We start from the raw sequence: 25471 nt of genomic DNA on the forward strand, positions 1-25471 counted from the left end.
TCCCACTATACTGCAGTTAAGACGGCCCATCATTATACTTGCTGGCCATTGCTTATTTACACTGAACCAAACAAAGCCGACATGCTGCCGCCTCAGTGTGTGATTTTGGATGCAGAAGTGTAACACAACAGCATCGGTGTCAGTCCCTCAAAACTGACTCTCTGTATCACACAGACATCAGTCCATCTCTTCCTCAGCCACCAAAACAAAATTCTGTGTTCATACCTTTTATACAGAATACAGGAACAACATTCCCGCCTAGAACAAGTTGTAAAAAAGACACCATTACTCAGTGATGTGTCTGATATATCTCAGTCATGTTGATGTGCTTAAAGTTCTAATCTGTAACTTTTCCATATCAAAATGTCTAAAAACAACTGGACCTGTGTTCTATATGTTGTTGAGTTGTGTTCTTACATCATCCCAAATGTTTCCATCAATTCTCAAACCAGAGGAATCTGTGATTTTAATCATGGTAACGTTTCATTGGTCGCCTGTCAGTGACATCATATCCTCTATGATCATGTGTCAGTGTGTTTGTCTGACAGAAGCTCGACATTGACTTTTACCTAGTTTTAAGCCTATGTCACTGAAGAGCGTCGGTGAATCTGAAAACATGTTTTTGGAGCCCACCCGCAGGACATGGTTTTGAGGGGGTTAAATGTGAAACTGATTTATTACTGTTTTTCCTGGTTATAATCACATGGTCTGTTAGATTTGGAGAGGACCTCTGTGGGTAATTCAGCTCCAGGTAAAAACCTCCTAAATGACACTGAAGGAATCAAAACCGGAAAAAGCTGACAACAATGGTGGTGAGGACAAAACTCCCATAATCCCACGCGATGTCACTCAATGCCGTCTCAAACCCTAAAAGCAGAAGTTGCAGACTGTCTGTTTACTTAAGGCATCCAGCAAAAATGAAAACATGGTTCTAGCTTCAGTAGATATGAACAATATTAATAAAATAGATAAACAAATAAATCATGCAGCGATTATTTTGACACATATTACGAAATGAGTCATGATTTTAGAGGGAATGGTCATTTTCATTTTCACTGGAAAAAATATAAAAATGTTGATTTTTGTTTCATTATGTCTGTAGAATATGATTTGTAGGCTGAGGCGTCTCTGCAGCAACACATTTTAGCTTTATTTAAAAAACTGCAGCTCCTGTCATTTGCTTATTGCACTTGGCCATAGTGAAATTTCAATAATATATTTCAATTCACTCAACCCTATTCTCAAGTGTCTCAGACAAAACAAGCCATTTAAAAGACAAAACTTTTGGGTCTGAACATTTTTAAGATATTTTTCTAATATTTCATGGAGAAAAAGATCAAATGATGAACATCAGATCCGTCATTATGAAGAGAACAGTTAGTTGCAGTAAAGAGGAATCAGGGACTTGTGGTCAGTCCACAACTGTGATAATGCAGCTGTTCACAGATCAGCTGTATTCCCATATTTAGTCACTAATATGACTAGTGATATAAAACACTGTGTGCTAACATGTTGCAGCTCTCACAGGGGCGGTGTAGTGAGGCTGTAGTGAGGGTGGGAGGGTCATACTCTGCGTAAGGCCCAATAAAAGCTGGCGCCGGCCCTGCGCCACACAAACATGTTTTGACACCTGAGATTCACGTCAAGTGTCGCAGAGAGACACACATCTGCGCCTGAACGACGAACCGTAAACACATCAGCCATGTCCGTGAATCACGGCGCATCTGTCCGCACACACACAGCGTCATGTCACGACAGCAGCTCCGTGTGACACGGCGGTTATTACACCCCTGATGAAGCCCACAGCCGGGCCTGCTGCCGCCGTTGTGAGCATCAGCGCTGCGGCTACAGTCACAGTATGCTAACGCCTCTGTGGTGCCTACCTCTCCTCCAGGCAGAGTCTCCCGCCGCCGCTGCTGCTGCTGCTGCTGCTGCTGCTCTCTGAATACAGACGACAGTATGAGTCCACATTAAATCCAGTCCAGCCGCGGTGGGTGATTAAGCCCGAACGGTGTTTTCCAAGGAGCGTCCGGGGGGGGTTACTCCTCCTTTGAGCCGAACATGAAGCCAAGGTCGTAACGTCTGGTCCGCGGGATCCACACACCGCGCGGGATACATTAGACGAAATCATACAATCATGGCAGTGACGTGCCAGACCATCTCCAGCAGAGAAAAGAAATGAAATGAATAAATACCGACAGCAGGAAGTGACAGGTAGGCGCACTTATCTTGACGGCCAGGTGTACTGCCTAATCATCCGCTCGGCTCCGCACAGCGCTCCCGCCTCTCATGGCAACTAGCCAATGAGAGAGCGACTATAAACTAGCGTCCTTCAGACGCAGGTGCATCTGTGATGCCTTCACGAGCTGCCTGTGGGCTCGTTTCTCCCTGGTATGGAGAAGGTTTGACTGTGTCACAACAAACATCTGATCCTCAAACTGCAAAATCCTGCAGAGATTCCCGCTGCGTATTTGGTCATTCAGTTTAAAGTAGGAAGCATAAACACACATCTTATACATGCATAAAGAAAAAATTCTCCTCCTGAGGCTAGATCAAAACAATGTGCACTGGATTCAGGCCTAGTGACTGATCCTATTGTAATAATTTTGTAGAGAATAATAACCTCTGATAAAGTAAGGATCCATGAGGTCTTACAAGGTTAATGTTTTTAGTCTTGTTACAGAAAAAATCGCCTTTGACTTTAAACTGTCTTCCTGGTGCATTCAAGGATCAATTGATTTATAGATCTTATTCATTAAATTAAAATACAGTACATAACTGTGCATACAGGACAAAAATTCATCAGGATATGGATATAAAGTCACATGACTTATATCAACTGTTGTCCTGATGTGTAGGCTGGGAGGCAAGAAAAGGGAGTGACATGTGCATGTTACCTATATCCTATCTTACATTAATATACCTAACAACATCAAAATTATACAGTAATACAAATAATAAAAACATCCACAAGGTCAAACACAAGCCTCACTATGTTAACTCACTCAACATCCATTTTTTCAGTTGTTTTATAAAGCAACTGCTGTTCTTCACAGATGTGATTGCATATGCATTAGTCATATCAATATAAGGTATGTGAAGTTGAATGTGTGTACACCCATGTGCTATTATGAACTCAGTAAAAATAACAAAAGTAATAATATACAGTATATGTGACTCACAAGTGAAGGAGCTATGCAACAAAATGCCTTTTCTCTAAGTCAATATTATACTTTTATGGTCATTGTTGCAACACACATGCACTGGTGACAGTAAAAGTAGTGACATCTAGTGTTGAACAGAGGACTGGAAGTCATGTTCGTTTTTACAGTGAATAATGTGTAACTCTCCAAAGCATTTCTGTTTAGACGTGTGCTTAGATTAGATCAAATACATTTAGATCAACAGCCTTGACACTGAATAAACCACTTATGAAAAGAAACTGATAATATGTCTTTATTGTGCTTTATTACACGTCAGCTTTTCTCTGATTCATTTATCAACCACTCCTAATCAATGACATGGAGAACAGGATGGGAGCCAGACTTCAGCAGGACCTCCTTCCATATTGTAGATTCCCCTGGTCTACGGTTGCTATGTGCTGTTTCATGTGTGCTCCTGTGCACCTTCTGGTGGCCTCAGCGAGTGACCACAGTGACTGTGCATGGTGAAGAGGTCACAGGCTAACCTGAGAGGACAGTGTGAAGGACATTCATTGCGTTTGTGCAGCTCGCCATCTACAACCTTTCATTTCTGCAAATGAACAATTTCTCCTACGACACAAAATAATCCAAAGTGAGAGATGGTGAGAACAGGATGTTGGAAAGATGCACTACAGAGGCAAAATATGTGATTTTTGAGGTAAATTTGTTTGAGAATGTGCAAGAGGTTTTCTGAAAGAGCAGACCTGCAGTGGTACTGGGGGCAAATTTGGGGTCCAGTACCCAGGTCTTATAATATATCCATGGTGTTTACCTCTTTGTTCTTTCATCCATTAATGTCTATGTTCCAAATACATGAAATAAACCAGATTGGGCCTGAGTTGGCTTTATGGATCAGACGACTTAAAAAATGAATATAATCTTGTGTCACTTCCTCACTGTAGGAGCCATTTTTTGTGTCTGTTTATTGCTGTTTATAGTTTACGTCAGGCCATATCACAGGTGGTAGTGGTAGATGGTAATGGCAGGTGGAGTCTATATGTGACACAGGTGCAACAGACCAGTTAATCAGGCATGGGTGACAGGGAGATCGCATGGTTTTTACCACTCACTCTCCAGGCACAGGAAAGCTAAGGACAGCCATCACATCATATTTTACCTTTGCAATAGAAAAGTACTGTTAACTGAACTTCATATACCAGTACATACTGCCTGGACATCCATTCCTGAAGTGCGTCAGACCAAGGTCTTCTCCCACACCCAGCTGGGTGGCCAAAATCAGGTCAGGATAGTCACTACACTCAGTATGTGGGTCTTCTTCAAAACAGTCAGGAAGTGTGTCTACTGAGAGAAATCAGGAAAAACCCTAACAATACAAACCAGCTCCATGATCCAGACTGTGCTTTAAAACACAGCAGTAAAACACTTATTCATGTACAATACGAGGAATATAATCCACATAATGGCTTCTGTTTTTTTTTTTTAAATGTACACAAAAATGAAATAGTCAGAACCTTTTTCTGTCTCATTAAAGATGAACAGATTTTCATCAGTTTACTTAAATATGTCTCCTCAAACCAGTTCACTAGTGTACAGTTTATCAGAGAAGAGTAAAAATATAACAAAGTGCAAAACAAAGATCATACGAGGGGAAAGAAGTGCAAATTGTAGTTTAATTAGTAGTGGCACAACATCAAATAATAAACTGTTCATAATTCCTCCTCCCATAAAGACTTTACACCTTAGTCAAATAAACTTTCTGTCCATGTGTTTTTTACTATAAAATAACACATAAAGTATTCCAAGAATAAACTGAACATAATTACAAGCAGTCAATTTTCTTAGCTCATAACAGTCATTACATCAGATATAATCAGGTACGTTGCATAGTAATAACAACAGTCAACAACATGAGTGACACGTCCATTAGCAGCTGTACACAAAAACTACACACTCACACAGTATGGAAGCCAAAAGTGTTCAATAATAAATAAATAATGCATTAATACAATGAACAGTCTTATGAATAAACTGTGTAAATATTGAAGTGAGGCAGTAATTTGTAAAATAATTTTATGAATCATTAAAATTTTACTAATTATTATAAAATGTTATTTTAGCCAGGTAGGTAGCTTTAGCATTAGCAGCCTTGATCAGCTAAGGCTTAAAGCTAATGAGGTTTAGTAACTGTGTCTGTGTACTGTGATCAGTTACCGCAACAGTGTCTTGATTCAGAATTACTTTGACACTGCTGTTGCTGTATCTAACAGGACCTAACTAGCTAAATCTAGTAGCAGACGTTGAGCTTGTTCGCTTTAGCAGCCAGTGGAACATGATAACACCACTGTCATGAAAAGTGACTTTAAGAAATAAGAGTAGACAGAGATTAAAGTATAATTGGTTAAAAAAAAAATACCATTATAAAATAAAAACAAATAATATCTAAAATAATTTATTCATATGATCCATGTATTTTTCATATATTTAATAATGAACACTTTGCATCTCCATAAGACAGTAGTTACAGGTCAGTTACAGTGAAAACTACATGTGTGCACACGTAACAAATGGGGGTAGGGTATTAATTCAATCCTTAAGAACTGGGGATAAACTCAGTTCTTGTGTGAACCACACATGTGATCATTTCATCTTTCATCCTTATTGCCTTAAAGGCAACTGGATGGGCTGTTTTAGTCTTGCATGTTTTGTTACTATTTCAAGAAATTTCATCAGTTGTACTGACTTGTGCCGAGTCCCACAAGTTTAAACCTGAATCTTCTGAAATCATCAGCGTCACATCATGTGAGGTCAGGAAGGCATGTTCAGTAGCTGGTAAGTGATGTTGCAGGAATGTTTGTTCTAGTTGGCCATCAGTGGCCTCCTCTTTCAAACTATTTTGTTCCATTGCTCTCTGGATGGAGGAGGACAATTATGTATTTTTGATCTAATTGAATCGAGCTGTAAGACCATCATGTCAACTGATAACATGTTTGCATTAGACCTAAACTGGGAAAATGGCCAATATTAGCTTATTATCAGAATATCTATATATTGGTGTATTGAGTCTTTGTTCCATTTCCGGTTTGTTCTGTCTTAACTTCTGTTTGCTATTGCTTAAGAACCGTCTTCTGTTAGGTCCTCCACCACTTCTCAGTTTACAGTTTATCAAACCTGAGAACACAGAACATCTTTGAGGAACTCACGTGACCATAAATCACCACATTCACCACAGATATCAAATTAAAAACACCATCTTTGGTTCAAACTACCCTACAGCTTACAACTAGTTCAGCTAGCTTACTCTGTGTGTTGTAGGAGCAAAGTTACATGGATATTTCTGTGATTTCAAGCCCTCTGGTGCCAAACATCAGTGTGATGATGCAGGTTAGTAAGTTATTAACAAACAATCAGTCAACCAGCTGACTTTGCTTGAATTAAAACATATTTTTACCCAACTATGTCATAAATTACATACCTTTTATTTAAAATTTTTAATAATTAGCTTTTTACGCAATAATGTCCATGTAAAACTGGACTGTGTCTCACAGTATAACTAAGCAGATGAGTCTCCACTGTGACGGTTTTGAATGAAGAACTACTGTGTTAACACAAAACTTGAATTAAGCTACGATGAGCCATGTGAGCTATGTTAAAAGTCTGTTTATTTTAAAATTCTGCTGGTAACTGTGGTGGTTTGTTCACTTCCCGCACAGTTCTGTCCATTCAAGTTGGTATAAGCAGCTTGTGCCATTTTGTTTGCTAAATTGAAATGGTGCGCACCTACGTTTCAAATATACATTCAGTACATTCAGTCTATTGATGTTTAAGGCCAAACATGTTGAATACATTTTCTACCTCAAAACATTAACAAAACCTTTTTTGAATGTTGTCAAACCTGCACTATTTACATTGCTGTCTTACTGGATCATTGCTATAAATGATAATAATCTTAATAATGATAAAAATGTGGCTCATAGGGGAGCAGCAATTCACCAGTATAGCTGGGAGCTAAACCATGAAGTGCCTAAAATGAAATGAGTAACATCTAAACTCTTAAACTGACTGCTAATCAGCGAAGAGAGGCTGTGTGTTGGTATAACAGTGGCTCTCAAACTGGCATTCCCCCATTAGAGGCTGAAAAAGTTTACAACCCCATCCCACTTACATTAACAATGATAGGGGAAGCAACTAATAAATAGGATCCATGTGGAATTTTAGTAAAAAAAAAATAAAAAAAGAAAAGATTAGCACGACAGCATCAGTAAACTCAGCAGTTTGAGAACCACTGTTATAACAACACACAAACCATAAAATAGTGATTACACACTGAATAACAAACTAAAGAGATTTGTCATTGATCATGGTATTTGCTGATGGTTATCACAATCTAGCGCTAATACGGCGAAGGCATATCTACTGTATCACCAGTTTATAACCAGATCTCCAATACAATAGACATTTTGACCTGTCAAACAGGTTTAACCGCTACATTTACATGTGCCAATTCCCTGGTACTGTGGCTTTAACAGCCATCAGTGTTTGTCGTTACACCTCCCCCTTTTTCCTTCAGTGACCAGGCAAAATTCCTAAAACCCAACAATAAATTCTTTCTTTGAGAAGTGTGTAACTATCAACTTGTGAAACTTTGTTAGAGGTTTTTGATTACACCTGATCATGTGTCCACAGTTTGTTCTTACTGTTGTATAGCAGCAATTTGCATGTTTCAAATAAAATTGACTCACCATTTGCACATATGAAAGGTACAAAGAAATGTAATGCAGTCTACCACAACACCAGTAGTAACTGTTGGATGTAAATACTGTTGTCAGAAGTCATGGTCTGCCCTCAGCAGACTTTTTCTTTTGAACTTATGAACATGATTAGGACTTTTGGTTTACTTCCTGTTTTATATTGAAGTAGCTTTCCTTGTGTCTGACTCATAATAATTTTCCATGATACCACGAAGCACCATACTCAGCAGCTGACATAACTTCCTGGTACCATTTGCAGTTTCGCTTTTTCAAAGTACACTCAGTTGTCAGTTTATTAGGTACATCTAGCTAAAGCTTATGCAGTGTAATACAGCAGTCCTTACTCTTTTAGGAACCATGAAAGCAGTAAATATCACAGAGAGGCAGTGTCCTTCTACAATGTGCATTTATCCTAGCAACCTACTTCCTCCCAGCTAGATGCCCTGCTGAAAGGTAAACAGAAGCACTGGCATGAAAGACTTCTGAAGGAGATTACCTCCATCATATATTTCATGGGTCAGGGCATGGCCTTAGATAGCAATGACCAACGAACAGCAAACTGTACAAATTACTGGAATTACAGGTTCAGGATTGTCCTGAAATCTACCAGTGGTTAGCTGACAGAAACTACATTATCATGACATTACCATTGAACTGATTCATTTCTCGTTCAGTATTATGCCAGGTGATTTCGCCTATTCGCGAGGGGTTCTATGCAATATTAGCAGACATTTCGAATAAAGAACAGCTGGAGCTTCTATTCCGCTGGGTTGATGACAGCTACATCCCTCATGAGGATTTCATTGGTTTATTTGAATTACCCCAGACCGACACTTCCACCATCCTCACTGCACTGAAGGACATCCTCATCTGCTGCAACATTTTGCCCAGTATGTGCCGGCGACAGGCATACGATGGGGCTACAAATATATCTGGTCATTTGAATGGACTTGCAGCAAGCTTTAAACGGGACCATCCTGCTGCCATTTACTGTATGTCCATTGCTTTGCGCATTGTCTTAATTTATGTTTGCAAGAAAAAGTGCGGTGTCATCAGAGATGCGCTAGACTTCGTGCAAGATGTGCTACAGGTTGTAAAGCAGTCCCCTAAACAATACCACCAATTCCAAATCTTAAAAAATGAAATGGCCCCAGGCAGTTATAACCTGCATACTCTCTGCCCGACACGATGGATGGTGCGCACAGTGGCTGTGAAATCTGTCATTGACAATTGCACCGTACTTTCCTCTCTGATCACTGAAATAATCATACAGTGATGTCAGAAGGAAAGCTGGGGGAATTTTGGCAGTCCTTGAGAAATTCAACAGGTTATTTGGCCTGCACCTAGCATTGATGTGTTTCTCTCCCACTGAACAGCTGTCGAGGACCTTACAGACTGTAAATATATCTAACAGAAGCCCCCATGTTGCCCAGGCAACAGAAACACCATGAGCCCAACGGATCATTACTGGAGATTTTACTTTGAAGTTCTGGACCTGCTTGATGGCGAATTGGAGCGGCGTTTTGAGCAGAGAGACCTGCATGTGGCAGCTGGCCTGGAGCGCCAGGTTGTATCTGCAGCAGAAACACTGACTGTCAGTTTCCCATCTTCCATAGTGGCACTCTATGAGAGGGATTTTGACTTTGACAATCTACGCGCACAACTTGAAATGTTGCCAGATGCAATTCACACCTCAGGGTGTGAAGTAACAGTATCATCAGTAGCATCAGCACTGAATGCAACTCCTGTGATGAAAGAGCTCTATTGCCAGAGGTGTACAAGTTGTTGAAGCTGTTCTACACCATCCCCATATCAACTGTCAGTGCAGAGAGGTCTTTCTCCTCCCTCCGTCGTTTAAAAACATATCTGAGGTCAACCATGACCCAAAAAAGAGTAAATGGGGGGGGAACCTTGTGGAACTCCATGACTAACTTTTGTGTGTATAGTAGAGTCATTGTTAACATGAACAAACTGTGAACAAATAATCACATTACTGATTTGCTACAGCTTTTACTAGTAATGCTGTGTTCTAGTTGCTGGTGGGGTCAAAAACTAAGTACTGATCAGTGTTAGAAATGTGTCTCCTGTGTAAACCTGATGTTCCTGTTTGATCTCTGAAGGCTCGTTCTTCATAGATTTAGATTTTAACCCAGCTGTTATCCACGTACAAGATGTGAGTAAAGGAGACTCAGGTGGGTCCAGTGTCAGGTGACTTTTGGGGCATGGTTTAACACATGGGACTCTCCGCCAGTCAGTTGAACTGATACAGCCGAGAATCAGCAACTGAGAATCAGAAAGTCTTGATCCAAAACAGGAAGTCCAGTTGCCTTTGATTTTACATTTGTAGACATCCCTCAATCATTCAGGTCAGATCATTTCTGTATTAGATTCCAAACAGTTCAGTCTCATTATTGTATTCAGTGACACAAAAAGTGACACGAGGTTACGATTATAACAATTCCGGATAAAAACTGTGTCAAAACTCTAGAATAAAACCTCAACCATGCTAATATTAAACAGTAGGTATAGAAACGTTTCCATTTTCAACTTTGATATGATGAAGCAAGCGTTGTGCAAACATCATGTGAAAAAGCTCATTAATCCATGCTTTGTAGTGACAAAATAATGAAAAGCAAAATACATTTGAGCACTGATTATGCTGTTTATGCTGTGCTAATAAATAAAATGTTCATAATATTAAATATTCATCAGGCAAAGCCAAACGTAAGTACATTCAGTAACTGTTACCTTCTGGGAATAGAATTGCGATTCCTGTTGAAAAGAAATTAGCCGAGCTCAAACTTTGTGAGATTAAGATTTGTTAGAAAAATAAAAGGAAGAGAAGAGGAAACCTGATGATTGCCTGACTTCACTCCACCTGCTTCATATCCTCTGTTTATGTGCAAACATCAGACTGATCAACATCCACAACAAACAAGTCCTCTCTCACACTCAGGAAAAGTTTAGTTTTGTCACTCATCATCCTCAGCTTCTTTTCTTTCAAAGCAGCAGTGAGATGCAGAAACACACTCACACTGAGAACCAGCAGCACAGAGTGAGGAGACCAACCTCAGCATCGACAGACGTCGCCGGGTCACTGTGTGATGTTGTTGCTTGCTCTCGGTGAGGAGAGAGCGGCTGGAGGAGATGGTGGGTTACACTCGGGGGGAGGGGGGGGGGGCTCAGGGTGGGTCAGGGGTCAGAGTGGTGAGCTGAATCCTTCCGTGGGGACATGGACAGGATGCTCTCTGCCTCTTCATACAGCTGAGAAAGAGACAGGCAGTTATCAGCACACGTGTTTACAGTTGTGTAAAAGTCATGGTGATTAATCTGTGTGACTTCATTTCATGTAGTGAGGTTTGTGTCAGCTGCTGAAATGTCAGTTCAAACAGCTGCAACCCACTGAACATCAAGTAGAAGTTAGAAATGAAAAGAAAAAGTAAATCATTGTTTGCCTTAAAAGAGCACTCCACTAATTTTACACATGAAAGTCAGTTGACTTGTCGTGGTTCATACTACACTCACTTCTCACCACACTACACTGCTGCTTCAGTCATTCATTCATCATTCTGTAACTCTAACTTTGAGTTTTGTTTACAAAACACATACAAATAACAATGGAATTTCAAACTATATCAAACACAATACTGTTAAAAATATATGCTGAACTTTGAGGAAGTGCAAAGCTAAATCACTGTAGTGCTTTTTAGTAGGTGTCGACCGATATGTTTTTTTCAGGGCTGATACAATACTGATTATTAGTAATGAAGGAGACTGATAAATGATATGTTAACACAAAACTACTACTACATAAAGACTCTCGCTGTGGCGTCCAGGTGTCTCTGTTATTTTGTCCACCCCTTTATAATCAGTGAAAGTAGGCTAAATAACAGAAACACCTCAGTAAGTTGTAATACAGCTCCACTGCAAAGAGCCTGACTGGAATTAATTTGTTGCTTTCTATGTGCTCCTCACCTGTGAACTGATTCACCTGGCAGCCTAAAGATGCTGTTTGATGTTTAAAACATATTTTACCCCTCCCCTTTTAAAATGTAACTACATAACACGTTTACTCAGAGACATTTTAACTGACTTCTATTGTACTTTTATCTGAGAACATGTTTACACAGTGATTTTACTTCTACTGCAGTTAAAGGTCTTTTCAGTGACACAGTTAGTGTCCGTTCACCTGCTGACGTCAGTGTGGCGTCACTTTCTGTTACTGGTCGAGTTTGTTGCTGCTCTGTCTGAATGCAGTTAAAGTCACTGTTTTCTTCATCACACAGTCTAACTACCTGCTGTACATTTAAACTTACACTAGTTCTGTTCCAGTAGCCAGAGCTCTCTGCTCCTTTAAGAGACTTTAAATAAGTCAGCAGTTGTTTACATGCTAGTTAGTTAGCTTAGCAGTAAGTTCTTTTTTTTTTAGCTCTGACTGAAAAAGAAGTTCAGTGTCTAGCTCCTCTCACATCGGGCCAATCATAGCATGAAGTGGGTGTGACTATTACAGAAAATGGCCAACATTGGAAAGGTGACGGGTCCTTCCACTATCTGTAATATTAACAATGGTAAATGACATTACTTCTTAACCCATATTAACTTAAGTTACAAAGGACAGTGAAAAGTCAGTATCCCAGCCTCTTGTCTTGTGAGAGTCAGATCTTGTTGAGTTTGAATGGCTCCATGCAGCTGAATGTAGTCTGTCTTTAAAAACCAACCACTGGTTTATTTAAATGCACTTTATGCAGAAACATGGTTTCGGCTGACTTAAATCTGGTTGTGTACCAACTGTTGTAACTTATGAATATAACTACTTTCTACTAATTGGGGTCATGGTGAAAAGTATAAGAAGTGCTTACTGGTATAAAGGGAACGTCTTGGAAGAGCTCCTGAATGAAGCGGCGTGAGGGCAGTCGGAACATACAGTGAGCCAGCAGATAGGACACCTCTGAATATAGACAGATGTCATCGAATGCATAGGGGAACTTCTCCTTGATCCTACAAGAGAACATTTACCCAACAGATCAGAACAGGCTGGATGTAAACACTGTACAGAGAGGTTCGAGGACGGCTTCAGCCTCACGTTAACAGGCTGGTCTCGTGGTTTTTGGTCCCCACAGAGGAGCTGAGGTTGATGACCAGACGAAGCACCTCCTTCCTCAGCAGGACCCTGCCGGCCGGCGCGTCCTCTGGGATGGACTTCACCCCTGCCGAGGTACAAAGGAATATGAAACAATGATCTGAAACATGAGATGCATCGATACGGAATTTCAGGGCCGGAACCAATTTGATAACGACAAGCTTTATCCACCAATAACAAAAACATTTATTGTAAACTTGTTTGTAATAATCAGTTAATTTCTTTAAATTTGGGACTAATTAAATCCAGACCTCATCTCTTCTTTGACAAATATGTATAGATTACAGCGCCACCTGCTGACCAAATAAAAAAGACTGTTGAAATATCATTTCACCATTTTATATAACGTCAGATGAAAGTAATTAGTTCAAACACTTGTGGATGTATTATACTGCTGTGGTTCAAGAATGAAATCAACATACAGTAAACTTCAGAATGTATTCAGACCCCTTCACTCTTTGCATGTAATTTAAATGGACACAATTGCCCATCAATCTACAGACGATAATCTGACAGAGTGGAAACATATTTGTCTTAGACTCTTAATTCAGTTCTTTGTAGAAGCTCCTTCAGCAGCTGTTGCAGCTTCACACCTGGATTCAGGCAGTTTATTTCATTCTTCCTGCTGATCCTCTGCAGCTCTGTGAACCGTCATCTTCAGGTCTCTCCACAGATGTTCTGTGGGGTTTAAGTCTGGACTTTGGCTGGACGACACTCCAGCGTTGTCATCAGGGGTCATTGTTGTGCTGAAAGTGCACTATGGATCAGTTTTCTTCAAGGACCTCTCTGTATTTGGCTGCATTCATCCTTCCCTCAGTTCTGACCAGCCTCCCTGGCCCTGCTGCTGAGAAGAGTCCTGGTTCCAGACTTCTTCCATTTCACAGTTATTGTTCCCACTATTCTCCTAGGAACACTCAGAGGTTTAGAATTGGTTTTATATCTTTCTTCTCTACAGTTTGATGGTGGACAGAGGTCTACAGAAAGTTCACTGGACTTCATGTTGTTCTGACCTGCAGTGTCAACTGTGGGACCTGATATACACAGGTGTGTGTCTCTCTAAACTCGGTCCAATCCATTCAGTGTACCACAGGTGGACTCTAACAACTTCCAGACTCATCTCTAGAATAATTAAAGCAAACAGGAAGCAGCAGACCACAGTGTGGAGCTTCAGCAAAGAGTCTGAATACTTTTGCAAATGAGAGAGTTCAGTTTTCGATTTTTAACACATTTGCAAAAAGTTCTAAAAACATGTTTTTACTTTGTCTTTATGGGTTATTGAGAGTAGATTAATGAGCAACAATGGTAATTTTATCCATTTAAAATTAAATTAAATTAAACCTACTACACTATAAAGTGCCAAAAGTGAAGGGGTCTGAATACTGACTATATATACTATATATATACTGTATACAGTTTTCTACCTAGTTAATCTGACATGACTGCACTTTCACCTTACGTAAAAGTTTAGAGGAGCGGACTAAACATAACTACCAAAATGAATGAAGCACAAAATAACTACAATAATTCTTCACGTCACAATAAAACCCACAAAGAAATAGGCTCCATGGAAATGAGGGGCACAGTGTCCATTACAGAGGCTGCATGTTATCATATGTACATTGACACCAGTGCATCCTTTATCCTGGAAATCGTGTATTTTGCTCAAACAGCATCACTGTGTTTTCTTATGCACACAGATGCAAGACATGATGCTGGCTGCAGAGAACATCCTGACAGCTGCTGATTCTGAGGACAGACAGGATGGACAGCATTATCTACTATCACATCATTTACAAGCACGTACCCAAAACAAGTTCTGTGCTGTGACCACTCCCCCCAGATCCCTGGGACACAGTGTCACTGAATCCAGACACCCCTGACAGCTTGGCTTGGACCATGACCTCCAGATTGTTTGCTGGAGCCGGACTGCACCACTCAGATAACGGGCTCACCTCTGTTAGATCTGAGGAAGAGGGTGAAAGGAGTTCCACTAGATCATAACAAAACCACATTGATTGCAGTTTATTCAGATACTGTAAGTGTCTAACATCTGTTGTGTGTTTCATTTAACCCGAAACAGGAAATCACCTGAGTTGCCATGTTGAGAGTTGAATCCGAGCATGGACAGTCCAGCACAGTACAGGCAGTTGTTGTCACTGTGCTCCTGCAGACCCGTCTCCTCTGAGCCCAGCATCAGCTGTTGTTCCTCGCGGCTCACCGCCATCAGCTCGGTGATGCTGAGCTGAGAGCGAAGCCTCGCTGGCCCACGCCCATCATTGGAGCCTGAGCACACACGCAGCAGACGCTAAAAAGATGCTGAGGCGCTCTAAAGTGCCATCTCCAACAGAAAAAGGCTTTAAAGAGCCGTCTGAACATCGACTGTACATCAAATATTCAGTGGTCAACTCAAGTCATTTGACAAGGACTTTTGTAGATATAAACAACTGAGACAATTTCATATGACAGATAATGAACTGAAATATGTTAAAAAAACCCACATCGACCCACGTCCATCAACCTAAACAACATGTATATACATATATAAGTGCAGACTATATTCATCTACGAAATCATCTCTTATGTGCTTAATTAATTATGAAATTATGACAAATTGATTGCAAGAACTTTGTCATAAAATGTATCATCACTATCATCATCATTATTTTATCCCGTGACTCTCGTGATTATTTACTGCTGCTGTATAGAGACCCAGACAGGTCAACACAATGCAGAAGCCAAAACATGAATGTAAAAGCCACAACACAAATACAAAAGCTACAACACGAGTACAAAGGCCACAGCAAAAATGCTAACGCAACAACACAAATGCAAATTAAGCTAAAACAAATGCAAAAGCCACAACGCAAATATGGAAGTTAAGCCACAGTGGAAGTGAGCAGCGGCCCATCTAAACTATTACTATAACAACAAATATGAAAATGACAAAAGTACATAAATGTGGAAATATAGATTATACATTGAAAAACACTGCTCATTTGTGACAATCACAGAGACATTAATCCGTTATCTGCCAACAACGTTTCATTTACTTGTCAAACTGCTTCAGAAATGATACAAGCAGCTGTGAGTGCTTAAAAAAAACAGTCCGCCCATCCACCAGCAATAATAGTCCCAAGCAACCTGGAACAGTTGGGGATTTGGGCATTTTATCTGTTTGCTCTTACTAAGTCCAAAGAACTTCGGCTGCTGTTGGATGTAGGCGGCTTGGACTGCACACCAACCTGAAATGTTTTGCAGGTCCAGTCTTACCTGAACTGAGAATCAAGATTCCTTCTAGGTGCAATTCAAGAGAGCTTAATGGGAAGATCTAAATCTGTTTCATACATATCTTAAGAGTGGCCAATACCTGACCCTCCGTCATTCAGCTGTACTGCATTAACATGCTGAAATCACAGCAACATTTAGACAGAAAGAAAATGGTCAAGTTGAGTGTAAATCTGACAGTGCTGAGTGTAGGTGGTAATTCTCACCATCAGAGTCTCCAGAGGAGACTTTAGCAGAGTGGTCCTCAGACGGTGGACTCGTCTTCTTTTGGAAATAAACTGTTTCTTTAATCTGAAGGAATCCAAGAAAAAAATCCCTTAGTTCAGGAAATCTCAGACGAGAACCAACGAAATGCACTCTTACAGATTATCAGCCATACCTGGAACATGTTGCTGATGTTGACAGGCAAGGCGAGGCCTATGTAGTCGACAGAGGAGCCACAGGTGGCAGTGGACACGATGGAGCGCAGAGAGGAGGAGCGCTGCAGCGTGGTCTGGTTGATTGGGCTCAGCAGGTCTTCGTTATCCAGAGACGCAAAGCTCAGAGCTTTCAGAAATCTGAACCAGGTCACAGGATCAATTACATGTACTAAAAATCTACATTAAACCTATTCATATTGTTTCCTTGAGAGACTTTATTCAACATATTGGTAAATACAATATTTTCTTTAAATTATTTTTTGTGTGTGTTCGCTCAGGTTGTGTAAATGAAATTAGTATCAGCTGGTAAATACCTTCGAGAAGTGAGTCTGGAATCCGGGCTGTTTGTGTTCATGGTGATGGCATCAGTGAAGAGTATGTCTTTGGCTGGGGAGGCCAGGGCTTCACTGTGGGACAGGGAGGGCTGAATGCGTTGGTGCTGCAGCCTCCTGAGCGTGGCGTAGCCCAGAGCGTCCCGAGGACTTGTGCAGCCGTTGTGGGTGGCATATCCCAGCGCCTCTCTGGAGCCGGAGCACATGAGGCTGCAGTCGGCTAAGCTGCTCAGGGCGGTGGCTGAGGGAGACCTGAGGGACTGGGCTCGGCGGGGCAAGGTGTGGGAGGAGCCTGGGGGTATGAGAGAGGCAGAGAGGGACTTGGGAATGGAGAGCGGTGTGGAGCAGGGCTGGGGTGTCAGAGAGTGCGTGTTCTGGACGGTCTGGGCACTTATCACAGTGTTGAGGCTGACACAGTCTGCGTCTGTGGTGGGGGGCAGGGTCTCCCTGGAGGGGCTGGAGCTCATGGAGCTGATGCCACTGGTGGTGGTGTCTGTGTTAAAGCTCTGGCTGCGGCTTTTGAACTGGGCTCCACCGCCTCCTGAAGGCCCATCCTCAGCCAGACGCTCATAGCTGCTCTGCCGGTTCTCACCTGTGCGGACCCCTGACGCGTCCAGTTCCCCCTCCCCGATGCTGGGTGTGCTCCCACCATTCTCTGTGGCTTTATTCTCCTTCTCACCTGAGGGACTGGTGTTGTAAATAGGGAGAAAATCTGCTGCTGCAAATGATAAGCTGGAAGGTTTCAGCCCCTGCTTTCCATCCGGCCCTCCTCCTTGGCTGCTGCCTTTAGGGTACTGGCTGGTGCGAGACTTCTTCCCGGGTAGAGACAGTGAGTGGAGAAGGCGGTTGCGGAAGCGGCTAGATGCCAGCATGTTGAAAGGACCTCGGTCCTTCATCAGTTTAGGGCACATGTACAATGACAACTCCTCTGAGAAGTCACAGCCTTCTACCAGCTTCTCATCATCCAGATTATACACACCTGTAAACAGCACAGAGGCAGTTATCAAAGCAATCAGATCACAGTTTGACTTCACTGGAGGGTTTGGACTCACTGGGTTGTAAGTTGGTTGTCTCGTTGTTGAGCCCGGAGCCGGTGGGCTCATTCATCCGGAAGACACCGGGGACAGAGGACAGCAGGTTGTGGGGTTTGGACTGCGGCTCCAGCTCCTCCAGCACCACGGGCCACAGTGTACCACGGCTGTGCCTCACAGCGTCCCAGCCCTGCTGCTTCAATGTGTCGCAGCCCTGCCTCGTCTTACTGATGAGACCCAGCACGTACAGACACGTCCTGCACAGAAACCACAGAAGTGGCATCTCATTACATCACAACTACAGCTCTGATTTTAATGTCATTACTTTTCTGAAATATACCTTAATGAAATTTGATTTTAACCACAGAGCTGTAGATTCTAATTTTCAATATTCATCAGTTTATGTGCCTGATTGTTGTGGTGGTGCAACAGTGAGCACCAGCAGGGTTATGAAAGTTTATTTTCCTGAAATCCTCAGCAATTATTGAAATAAAAATAGAAGTAAACTGTTTTACTTTTTCCCACAAGCAGATACTTTTATATCAGCATCAAAAAGTAGCATTTAATGTGGTTAAATCAGTCTGTGTTTATCTATAAATGAATCTGATCTGTTGTCAACAGCTGCTTCATACTGTATGAAAAGCTTCTTCAGTTCATTACACTGCAGCCATCTGTAGGTAGCAGGACACAAACTGTAGAGCCATGAACTCCAGACAATTCCCCCTTCACACATGTAGCACACAACAGGAGATAGTACTTTGTAGTCAGGAGCTGGCACAGTGAAGTCTGCTGAAAGTTCAGGGTTGCAGTGCAGCTGTGAAAGCAGTTCTCAATATATAGTACACGGACCTCCACACACATCAGACTGTTAAGTTATAACTCAGTATTCTCCTGTTTATGTGGGAGACATTGTAGTAGAACACAGTCTACACAGCTCTAATGGAGGTCAGGACTCATGCTAAGGAACCTGTGTGTACGTTTACCTGTCTGCTGCATTAATTACTGACTAATGCTGTTGCCATGTCAGGATACTTGAATAATGAATGAAGAGAGATGTTGTGCATAAAACGTACACAGCACCTGACACACAAACATATTGATCCTGCTGCTGTGTGACGTCACCCTGGCTTACATTACACTCAGCCACTCATTACCTAGCATTATTTTTCATCAAGTAAGTGGCTTTATTTTTCTGTTTAGCATATTTGTTTGACGTATTACTATACTGTATATACTATATTGACCCCACTCTAGCTGCAGCAAATGAATGAGGTTTGGAGAAGCATCTTTGTTTTTGTCCAGTGAGCTGAGTCCTACCCTCGAATGGACAGGACCTCACAGTGGTGGGCCAGAGCCACGATGTCAGGGATCACCCTCTCCTCCAGCAGCAGGTTCAGACCCCAGTTTGATGAGCCTATGTTTCCCTGTAAGAAAAGACAACACGTAAAAACCAGCCGTTGATTTCCTTCAATTAAAATAGTATATTTTCTTTAGATAATAACAGAATTGGAAATACTGACCAAAGCCCAAAGTGCTGCCTTCAGTTGTTTGATTCCCTCCCACTTGTCCAGGACTGGAGATCGAACACTGAAGCTTAAATCGGGAACCACGTTCTGAGGGAAGAAGAAGAAAGAAGAACTGACACCACATCCTCCTAAAATATATAAATGAGCCTGGTTTACTACTAAGAAACAAAGTGAAGAGACAGTGTTAGCAGTGTTAGCTAGCTCCTGTTAGCTTGGGTTACCACACAGGATGGCAGTGTTTTCACTCTTTGCAGAGTTGTGTCTTTCTCTGAGGAACATCTGTGGAATCAAAACACTGCTGAATTAACCAGCTAAATTAGCTGCTACAGTTAACACTGTGTCTAAACCAAGCTCCAAACCCACACCTAACTAGTTAGCCAGCTAGGTAGTTAGTTAGAAGCATACACAGCCTAAATGTGAATGAATAAAAGGAGGTGTTAGTTTCTGTGCTAACTGATTGATTCACAGCTACTTTGACATTGTTGTTGCTGTGGCTAACAGGAGCTAACTGGCTAAATCTGGTAGCAGTTGTTGAGCTTGCTAGCTTTAGAGGCAGGGGACGGTGACAACAGGAAAAGTGACATGAAGACACAGTCTTTTGGGCATTTAGAAATAAAAATGTACACCCATAGATCTCTAACAATAATAATGATGAACTAACATTTCATAAAAATAAGCTGAGTTTCACTTAAATCATTTCAGAAATCATTATTAATTAGATTAGAAGTATTCATATTTTTTAGACATGTAGCTATTGGACCGTTTGAAAGTAAAGAGGCAGATGGTATTTGGTTACCTGCTGCAGCCTAATGTGTTGCACCTGTGTGCTGTTGCCCTTCAGTCTCTGTGTTTCCCTCAGTCCTTGTTGGATTGATCATCCTGCCTGCTTGTAGGTTTTGACTTTTGTTAAGATTATTAAAGTACCTGTCTGCCTTCGTGTGTGTCTGCATTTGGGTCAAAAATTAATTGAAGTTTGACAGAAATAAGTACATCAGGGCACATTCATGTTCAACATGTTCCTTGGGCAGCTTTGGCTCAGGAGGTAGAGCGGGTTGAAGTATTCTTGGGCAAGATACTGAACCCCACATTGCCCCTGATGGCTGTTCCATCAGTGTGATGTATGAATGTGAGTGAATGGGTGAATGTGGCAAATATTGTAAAGCACTTTGAGTGGTCAGTAAGACTATAAAGGCGCTATATAAGTGCAAGTCCATTTTCGATTTAACAACCACTTTCTCAAAGTTCATACAGAAAGCGCCCATCACCTAATTCTATGGAAGGATGTAATTCCTCCAAATCATACACAGTGGAATAGAATATCTTATATTATATGAGGCTAGGTAAATTCACCTGGTAAATTCCATCAACTCTTTTCTGAGATATGTGGCAGAGGAGCTAGATTTCCATGAGAACCCTTACTCATAACAGTACTGTCTCTGATGGACCCTAACAACTAGGATAGTCTCTCTTGAACTTAAGTTAATCCTTTTTTTTAATATTGTAAAATATATGTTACTTCTTGTATCTTTATTTTATTATATTCACTTACTTGTTTACTTACTTTGTGCGTGTGTGTGGGTGTGGAGGGGGTGTTTTGTATGTGTCATCCAGTGAAGCAATATCATGGTTCAGATAAGAAGCCCAGTATAAAACAAGGTTTGAGCCGTCTGGATTCACAATCCTGCTGCAAGCAGTGTAGATGAGTGAACGACTAACCTGGTGAGTCATATGCTTTATGTGGCCAGATGAACTCACCTGGGCTTCAAGCAGCTGACAGCCGGTCTTTTCATGGACCAGTTGACCATACAAGTGCACAGGAAGGTAAACATTTGGCCTTTGTGACCTGCCATAGAACACACGAGTAAAGAGGTAAGAAGTTCCAATAAAGTTACAACAATTCTTTATATAGATGAACCTGAATACATGAGTGGGGAAACATACATCCACACAGATGTACTGCAGGGTGCAATCAAGCAATTAACTCCCATTCATGCTCTGTGGTAGAATTACTCCCTTGTGGTTGTTACAGCATTGAATAATGGCCAGAAGTGTTTGTGCAGAACATTAAGATGTCACAGTGACCTTGAACTTTGACCTTTGACCACAAAAATCAAATCAGTTCATCCTTGAGTCCAAGTGAATGTTGGTGTCAAATCTGCAGAAGTTCACATGAACGGGATGGACAGACGGACAACTGAAAAACACACCTGCGTCTTGGAGGTGTAAAAATGCTGAGCCGGCCGAGTTGATTCAAACTTTGTATCAAATGATGTGACTTTTAAAGTTCCAAAGATCTTCCAGATCAATGGGAAAAACGTCAGTGAACAGGGTTGCAAACTGTGATGACTGTGATGCTTGTGCATTAGTGTGATGCGGAAGGAAAAACAGAAGACCTGTAATAATGGCTGTTATCATGGTGAAACACCAGGAGTAGAAGCTGCTACAGCATTAGAACAACTCCATACATACAGTAAACAGCGCTGGGCGAGTCACCTTTGGTTGCTGCGGCGTACATAGTTGTCTCCGTTAACAGGCTTGCGGTATGTGGTCAGGGCCTCATTCAGCTGCTCCTCTATCATGTCCACGTACTTCAAGTTATACTCCTGCGGGGACACACAGGAGCACGGAGCAGCCATGAACCTCTCATTAATGTCAGAAGCAAAAACCAGAGTCATACTGGATGAAATGTACCTTCTGCCATTTCTCCATCTGTTTAGTGATGTATCCTCTGTCACTGAGGTAGGAGAAGCCCTTTGGAATAGATAAAAACCTGGTGACAACACAAACAAGGTCATTTCACTTAAGCGACAACAACAGTTCAAAGATCTATACATAAAACATACAAAGCCATTCAGCCAACAAGTAATACAAACACAAGGCAATGTGAAAAACACACGAGGAGGATTTAAAGAGAAAAGATTTGAGAGACAGGGTCGACAAGAAGGAAAGTCATGGATAGATGGAGGTGGAGTTTCACCTTAAAACTAGAATCACCTCCTCGTGATTGTTTCCTCCACCAACCAGCCACGTATCAGGAGTTACAGCACTGAATAATGGCCGGAAGGGTTTTTGCAGAACGTTATGATGTCACGGTGAAGTTCACGACCTTCAGCTTTGACCTTTGAGCTTTTACCACCAAAATCTAACAATTCATCCTTAGGTTCAATTTGAAGAAGTTTCGTCGAGGCATTACTGAGATATTGCGTTCAAGAGAATGGGACAGACAGACAACATGAGAACATGATGCCTCCCGCCCTGACTGTCGCTGGAGGTCGCTGCCTGCTCCAGCAGGAGAACCAGCCGGGTCACTGACAAACAGTAGGTCATTACAGCTGTAAATATTACAGAGGTGCAGGTGAAAAATTACCCACATACATTTTCAGGACGAGAATAACATCACCCCACCTGTCATAGAGACACATCCAGTCTGAATGGGAGTGTAGCCACAGATGGGTAGATGCTTTACCTTAGCAGCAGTAGCACACCTTTATCCCCCAGGTGTGTGACGGCAGGTTTCATCTCTGTCAGTGCATGAAGGATGGCCTGAGGAATAACATGGAGGAAGATCGATGATCAAGTGATTTAAAACCCAGGAGGAAAGCTTCATGCATTTTGTGTATTTGCTCCCTCACCTTGTCTTCACAGGCTTCATCCAGGATGTCCAGCGCCTCCATGGAGATGGTCTTGTTGCGGTCATGAAGCTGAGTCACCAGAAGTTCAATGCCCCAGTTACTGAAGAACTCCACACTGGCACGCAGGAGGACCCGCAGGTGCTTGGTGGCATACAGCCTGCAGGTCTACGTTCAACCCAGACAAGACAGAATGTTATATAGATTATTCAGACTCTCAGTATCTTCAGGAATCATCTCTGCTGGAGCGACCTGGACAGTGATGCAGGCACCAAGATGATTAAGTGCATGAAGTCAAGAAAGGTCTGCACACCGTGACCACGCAGAAAATACTATTTAGTCTACAAACCACTTGGGTCGAGCTCAGCGTGCTAACGGTTGGACATACATAATTATCAGACTACCTATTATTCATTATCTAATGTATGTAGCATAGAGCCTAGAAGCTTCATTTATTTATTTTGGTCAAACTCAAATATAACATATCAACTAACTGGACTCTGTTCCCTCAGTGAGTTGGGTTAGGTCTAATAAAAGGTCTGGCATTTAGCCTGCGCAGCAGTATGTGGTATGGATATTAAGTTTGCAGTACTTCAGTATTTTTATGTGCCCGGAGACGTTTTTTACTATTTTTTTTTTACACTTTTATTATGTTTTAGATTGATTCATAATATTGATTCATAGGCTACACCAACTGTCAGGACACCTCTAGTTACATGGAAGGCTGATGTGGTCAGATAGAGCTGTGTTGACTCTTACATCAGTGGCGGCCGTGAGGATTTTGGACAGAATGACTCGAGCCAAACCGTCCCGACTGTAATCCAGCGTGGACACGGTCAGCTTCAGCAGGTGCTCCTGGTTCTTCAGACTGCACAGGTTCAACAGACTGACAGAGCAACAGGGAAACAAGCAGAACCACAGGAAAAGTGAACGCTGTATTTTCAGTCACAGCGTTCATATTTAGCTTTAAGCTAAACACTAATGTTGGCATGCTAACAATGACAGGGCTAACATGCTCATCCTAAACTGTGCTTCCTGTTTTTTTGGTTTTTTTAACCACTTCCCTGTTGTGTATTTAGTTGTTTTACTTCCTGTCCTCATGTGATTACCTGCCCCGCCCCAATCAGTTTCACCTGTTCCCTATTACCTTTGACTCCCTTGTGTATTTAAGCCTCTGTGTTAATGAATTAACTTTCAGTTTTTTTAATACTCTTATAATGTGTATTTCTTTTACATTTTTAATATAATTTTCTCTCTCTCTCTCTCTCTCTCTCTCTCTCCGTATTGTATTATTTATGTTTTTTTTGCAATTATTATTTTTCTAAACAGAATATGGTTTTTCTTATATTCTTATTTCTTATCATTCTCTATAATAAAGATTACACTACCTACGAAAAAAGCTGAAGTTCGTTGAATGCTAGCTAATGTTGACGTGCAGCTGGAGGCTAGCATTAGCTGGATTGGCTATATTCTCAATAGAGAACAACAGAGTCAGGAGTTTGGACTTGAGCAGTGTTGGTAATGACTCTGCTGAGCGTGGGGCCTGGAGGATGAACTTCTAATGGGTGAGTACAGGTTTCTGTTTATGGATCGGGATCAGGGATTTAAATCCGTAGCAATGTCATTGTTACCTGTCCTATGTTGGGAAATGCACAGCAAGAAGAAATATTTGCACCCTGGCCAGTCACAATTATATTACGCTACAGCTCCCAATTGCAATAGAAGGTGCTACTCTCAGAGTGAAGGCGTCAGATTCTACAACAGCTCCTCACCACTGGAAGACGCTGCACTTCTCCAGCATCTTGACACCGTGCGGGTAGGCTGATAGGGTGCCCAGGAAGAGGAAGTAGTGTTGGCTGAGAGTGGTTAGCAGCCCGTTGCCCTGCAGACTGCGGTCAGGTTTGAGCCCAGGAGAGGAAAACAGACACTGGACAATGTCCTTTACCAGGTCTTCTAAGTACGCCTGGCCATCCTAACAGACAAGGACCAGTGGATTAGGAGACAGGTGCAGGTTACAAGGTGACAACTGTAACAGTGTGGCATTGAGCGCAGACATATGGAACACCCATAGACTCTTTTCCCTTCTGGCGATGTTGAACAAAAAAATCGTATGAACAATTTTTTTTGAAAGCATAACCTCGTCAATGTTGTGTTCACACCTTGTATCAAGTTCCACCAAGTAAAAACAATGTTATTG

At 41.7% G+C, this 25471-nt stretch overlaps 2 protein-coding genes across 2 annotated transcripts in view; both read right to left on the reverse strand.

Annotated features, from left to right (window-relative positions):
• The window catches only part of LOC111648088 (ras-specific guanine nucleotide-releasing factor RalGPS1), a 106208-nt gene extending 103723 nt beyond the window's left edge, over window positions 1-2485 (reverse strand). The window contains exon 1 of the mRNA XM_023397849.2: window positions 1884-2485. The gene's annotated coding sequence lies outside the window, so the exon portion shown is untranslated. The remainder of the gene's footprint in view (window positions 1-1883) is intronic.
• Window positions 2486-4814: 2329 nt separating this feature from the next.
• Window positions 4815-25471, reverse strand: part of rictorb (RPTOR independent companion of MTOR, complex 2b) — a 39567-nt gene continuing 18910 nt past the window's right edge. Inside the window, exons 22-39 of the mRNA XM_087171679.1 lie at window positions 25047-25246; window positions 24034-24160; window positions 23278-23442; window positions 23112-23188; window positions 22337-22415; window positions 22139-22248; window positions 21401-21488; window positions 19640-19732; window positions 19437-19543; window positions 18141-18376; window positions 17071-18067; window positions 16717-16894; window positions 16544-16628; window positions 15141-15335; window positions 14857-15015; window positions 12996-13119; window positions 12772-12910; window positions 4815-11176 (exon numbers count right to left, since the gene is read on the reverse strand). Coding sequence (XP_087027805.1) covers window positions 11105-11176; window positions 12772-12910; window positions 12996-13119; window positions 14857-15015; window positions 15141-15335; window positions 16544-16628; window positions 16717-16894; window positions 17071-18067; window positions 18141-18376; window positions 19437-19543; window positions 19640-19732; window positions 21401-21488; window positions 22139-22248; window positions 22337-22415; window positions 23112-23188; window positions 23278-23442; window positions 24034-24160; window positions 25047-25246 — 3231 coding nt within the window. The 3' untranslated portion in view covers window positions 4815-11104. The remainder of the gene's footprint in view (window positions 11177-12771; window positions 12911-12995; window positions 13120-14856; window positions 15016-15140; window positions 15336-16543; window positions 16629-16716; window positions 16895-17070; window positions 18068-18140; window positions 18377-19436; window positions 19544-19639; window positions 19733-21400; window positions 21489-22138; window positions 22249-22336; window positions 22416-23111; window positions 23189-23277; window positions 23443-24033; window positions 24161-25046; window positions 25247-25471) is intronic.

Source organism: Seriola lalandi, unplaced genomic scaffold, assembly GCF_002814215.2.
Source record: "Seriola lalandi dorsalis isolate HSWRI2012SDOR001 ecotype SW California unplaced genomic scaffold, Sedor1 jcf7180002054939, whole genome shotgun sequence".
Classification (NCBI taxonomy): domain Eukaryota; kingdom Metazoa; phylum Chordata; class Actinopteri; order Carangiformes; family Carangidae; genus Seriola; species Seriola lalandi.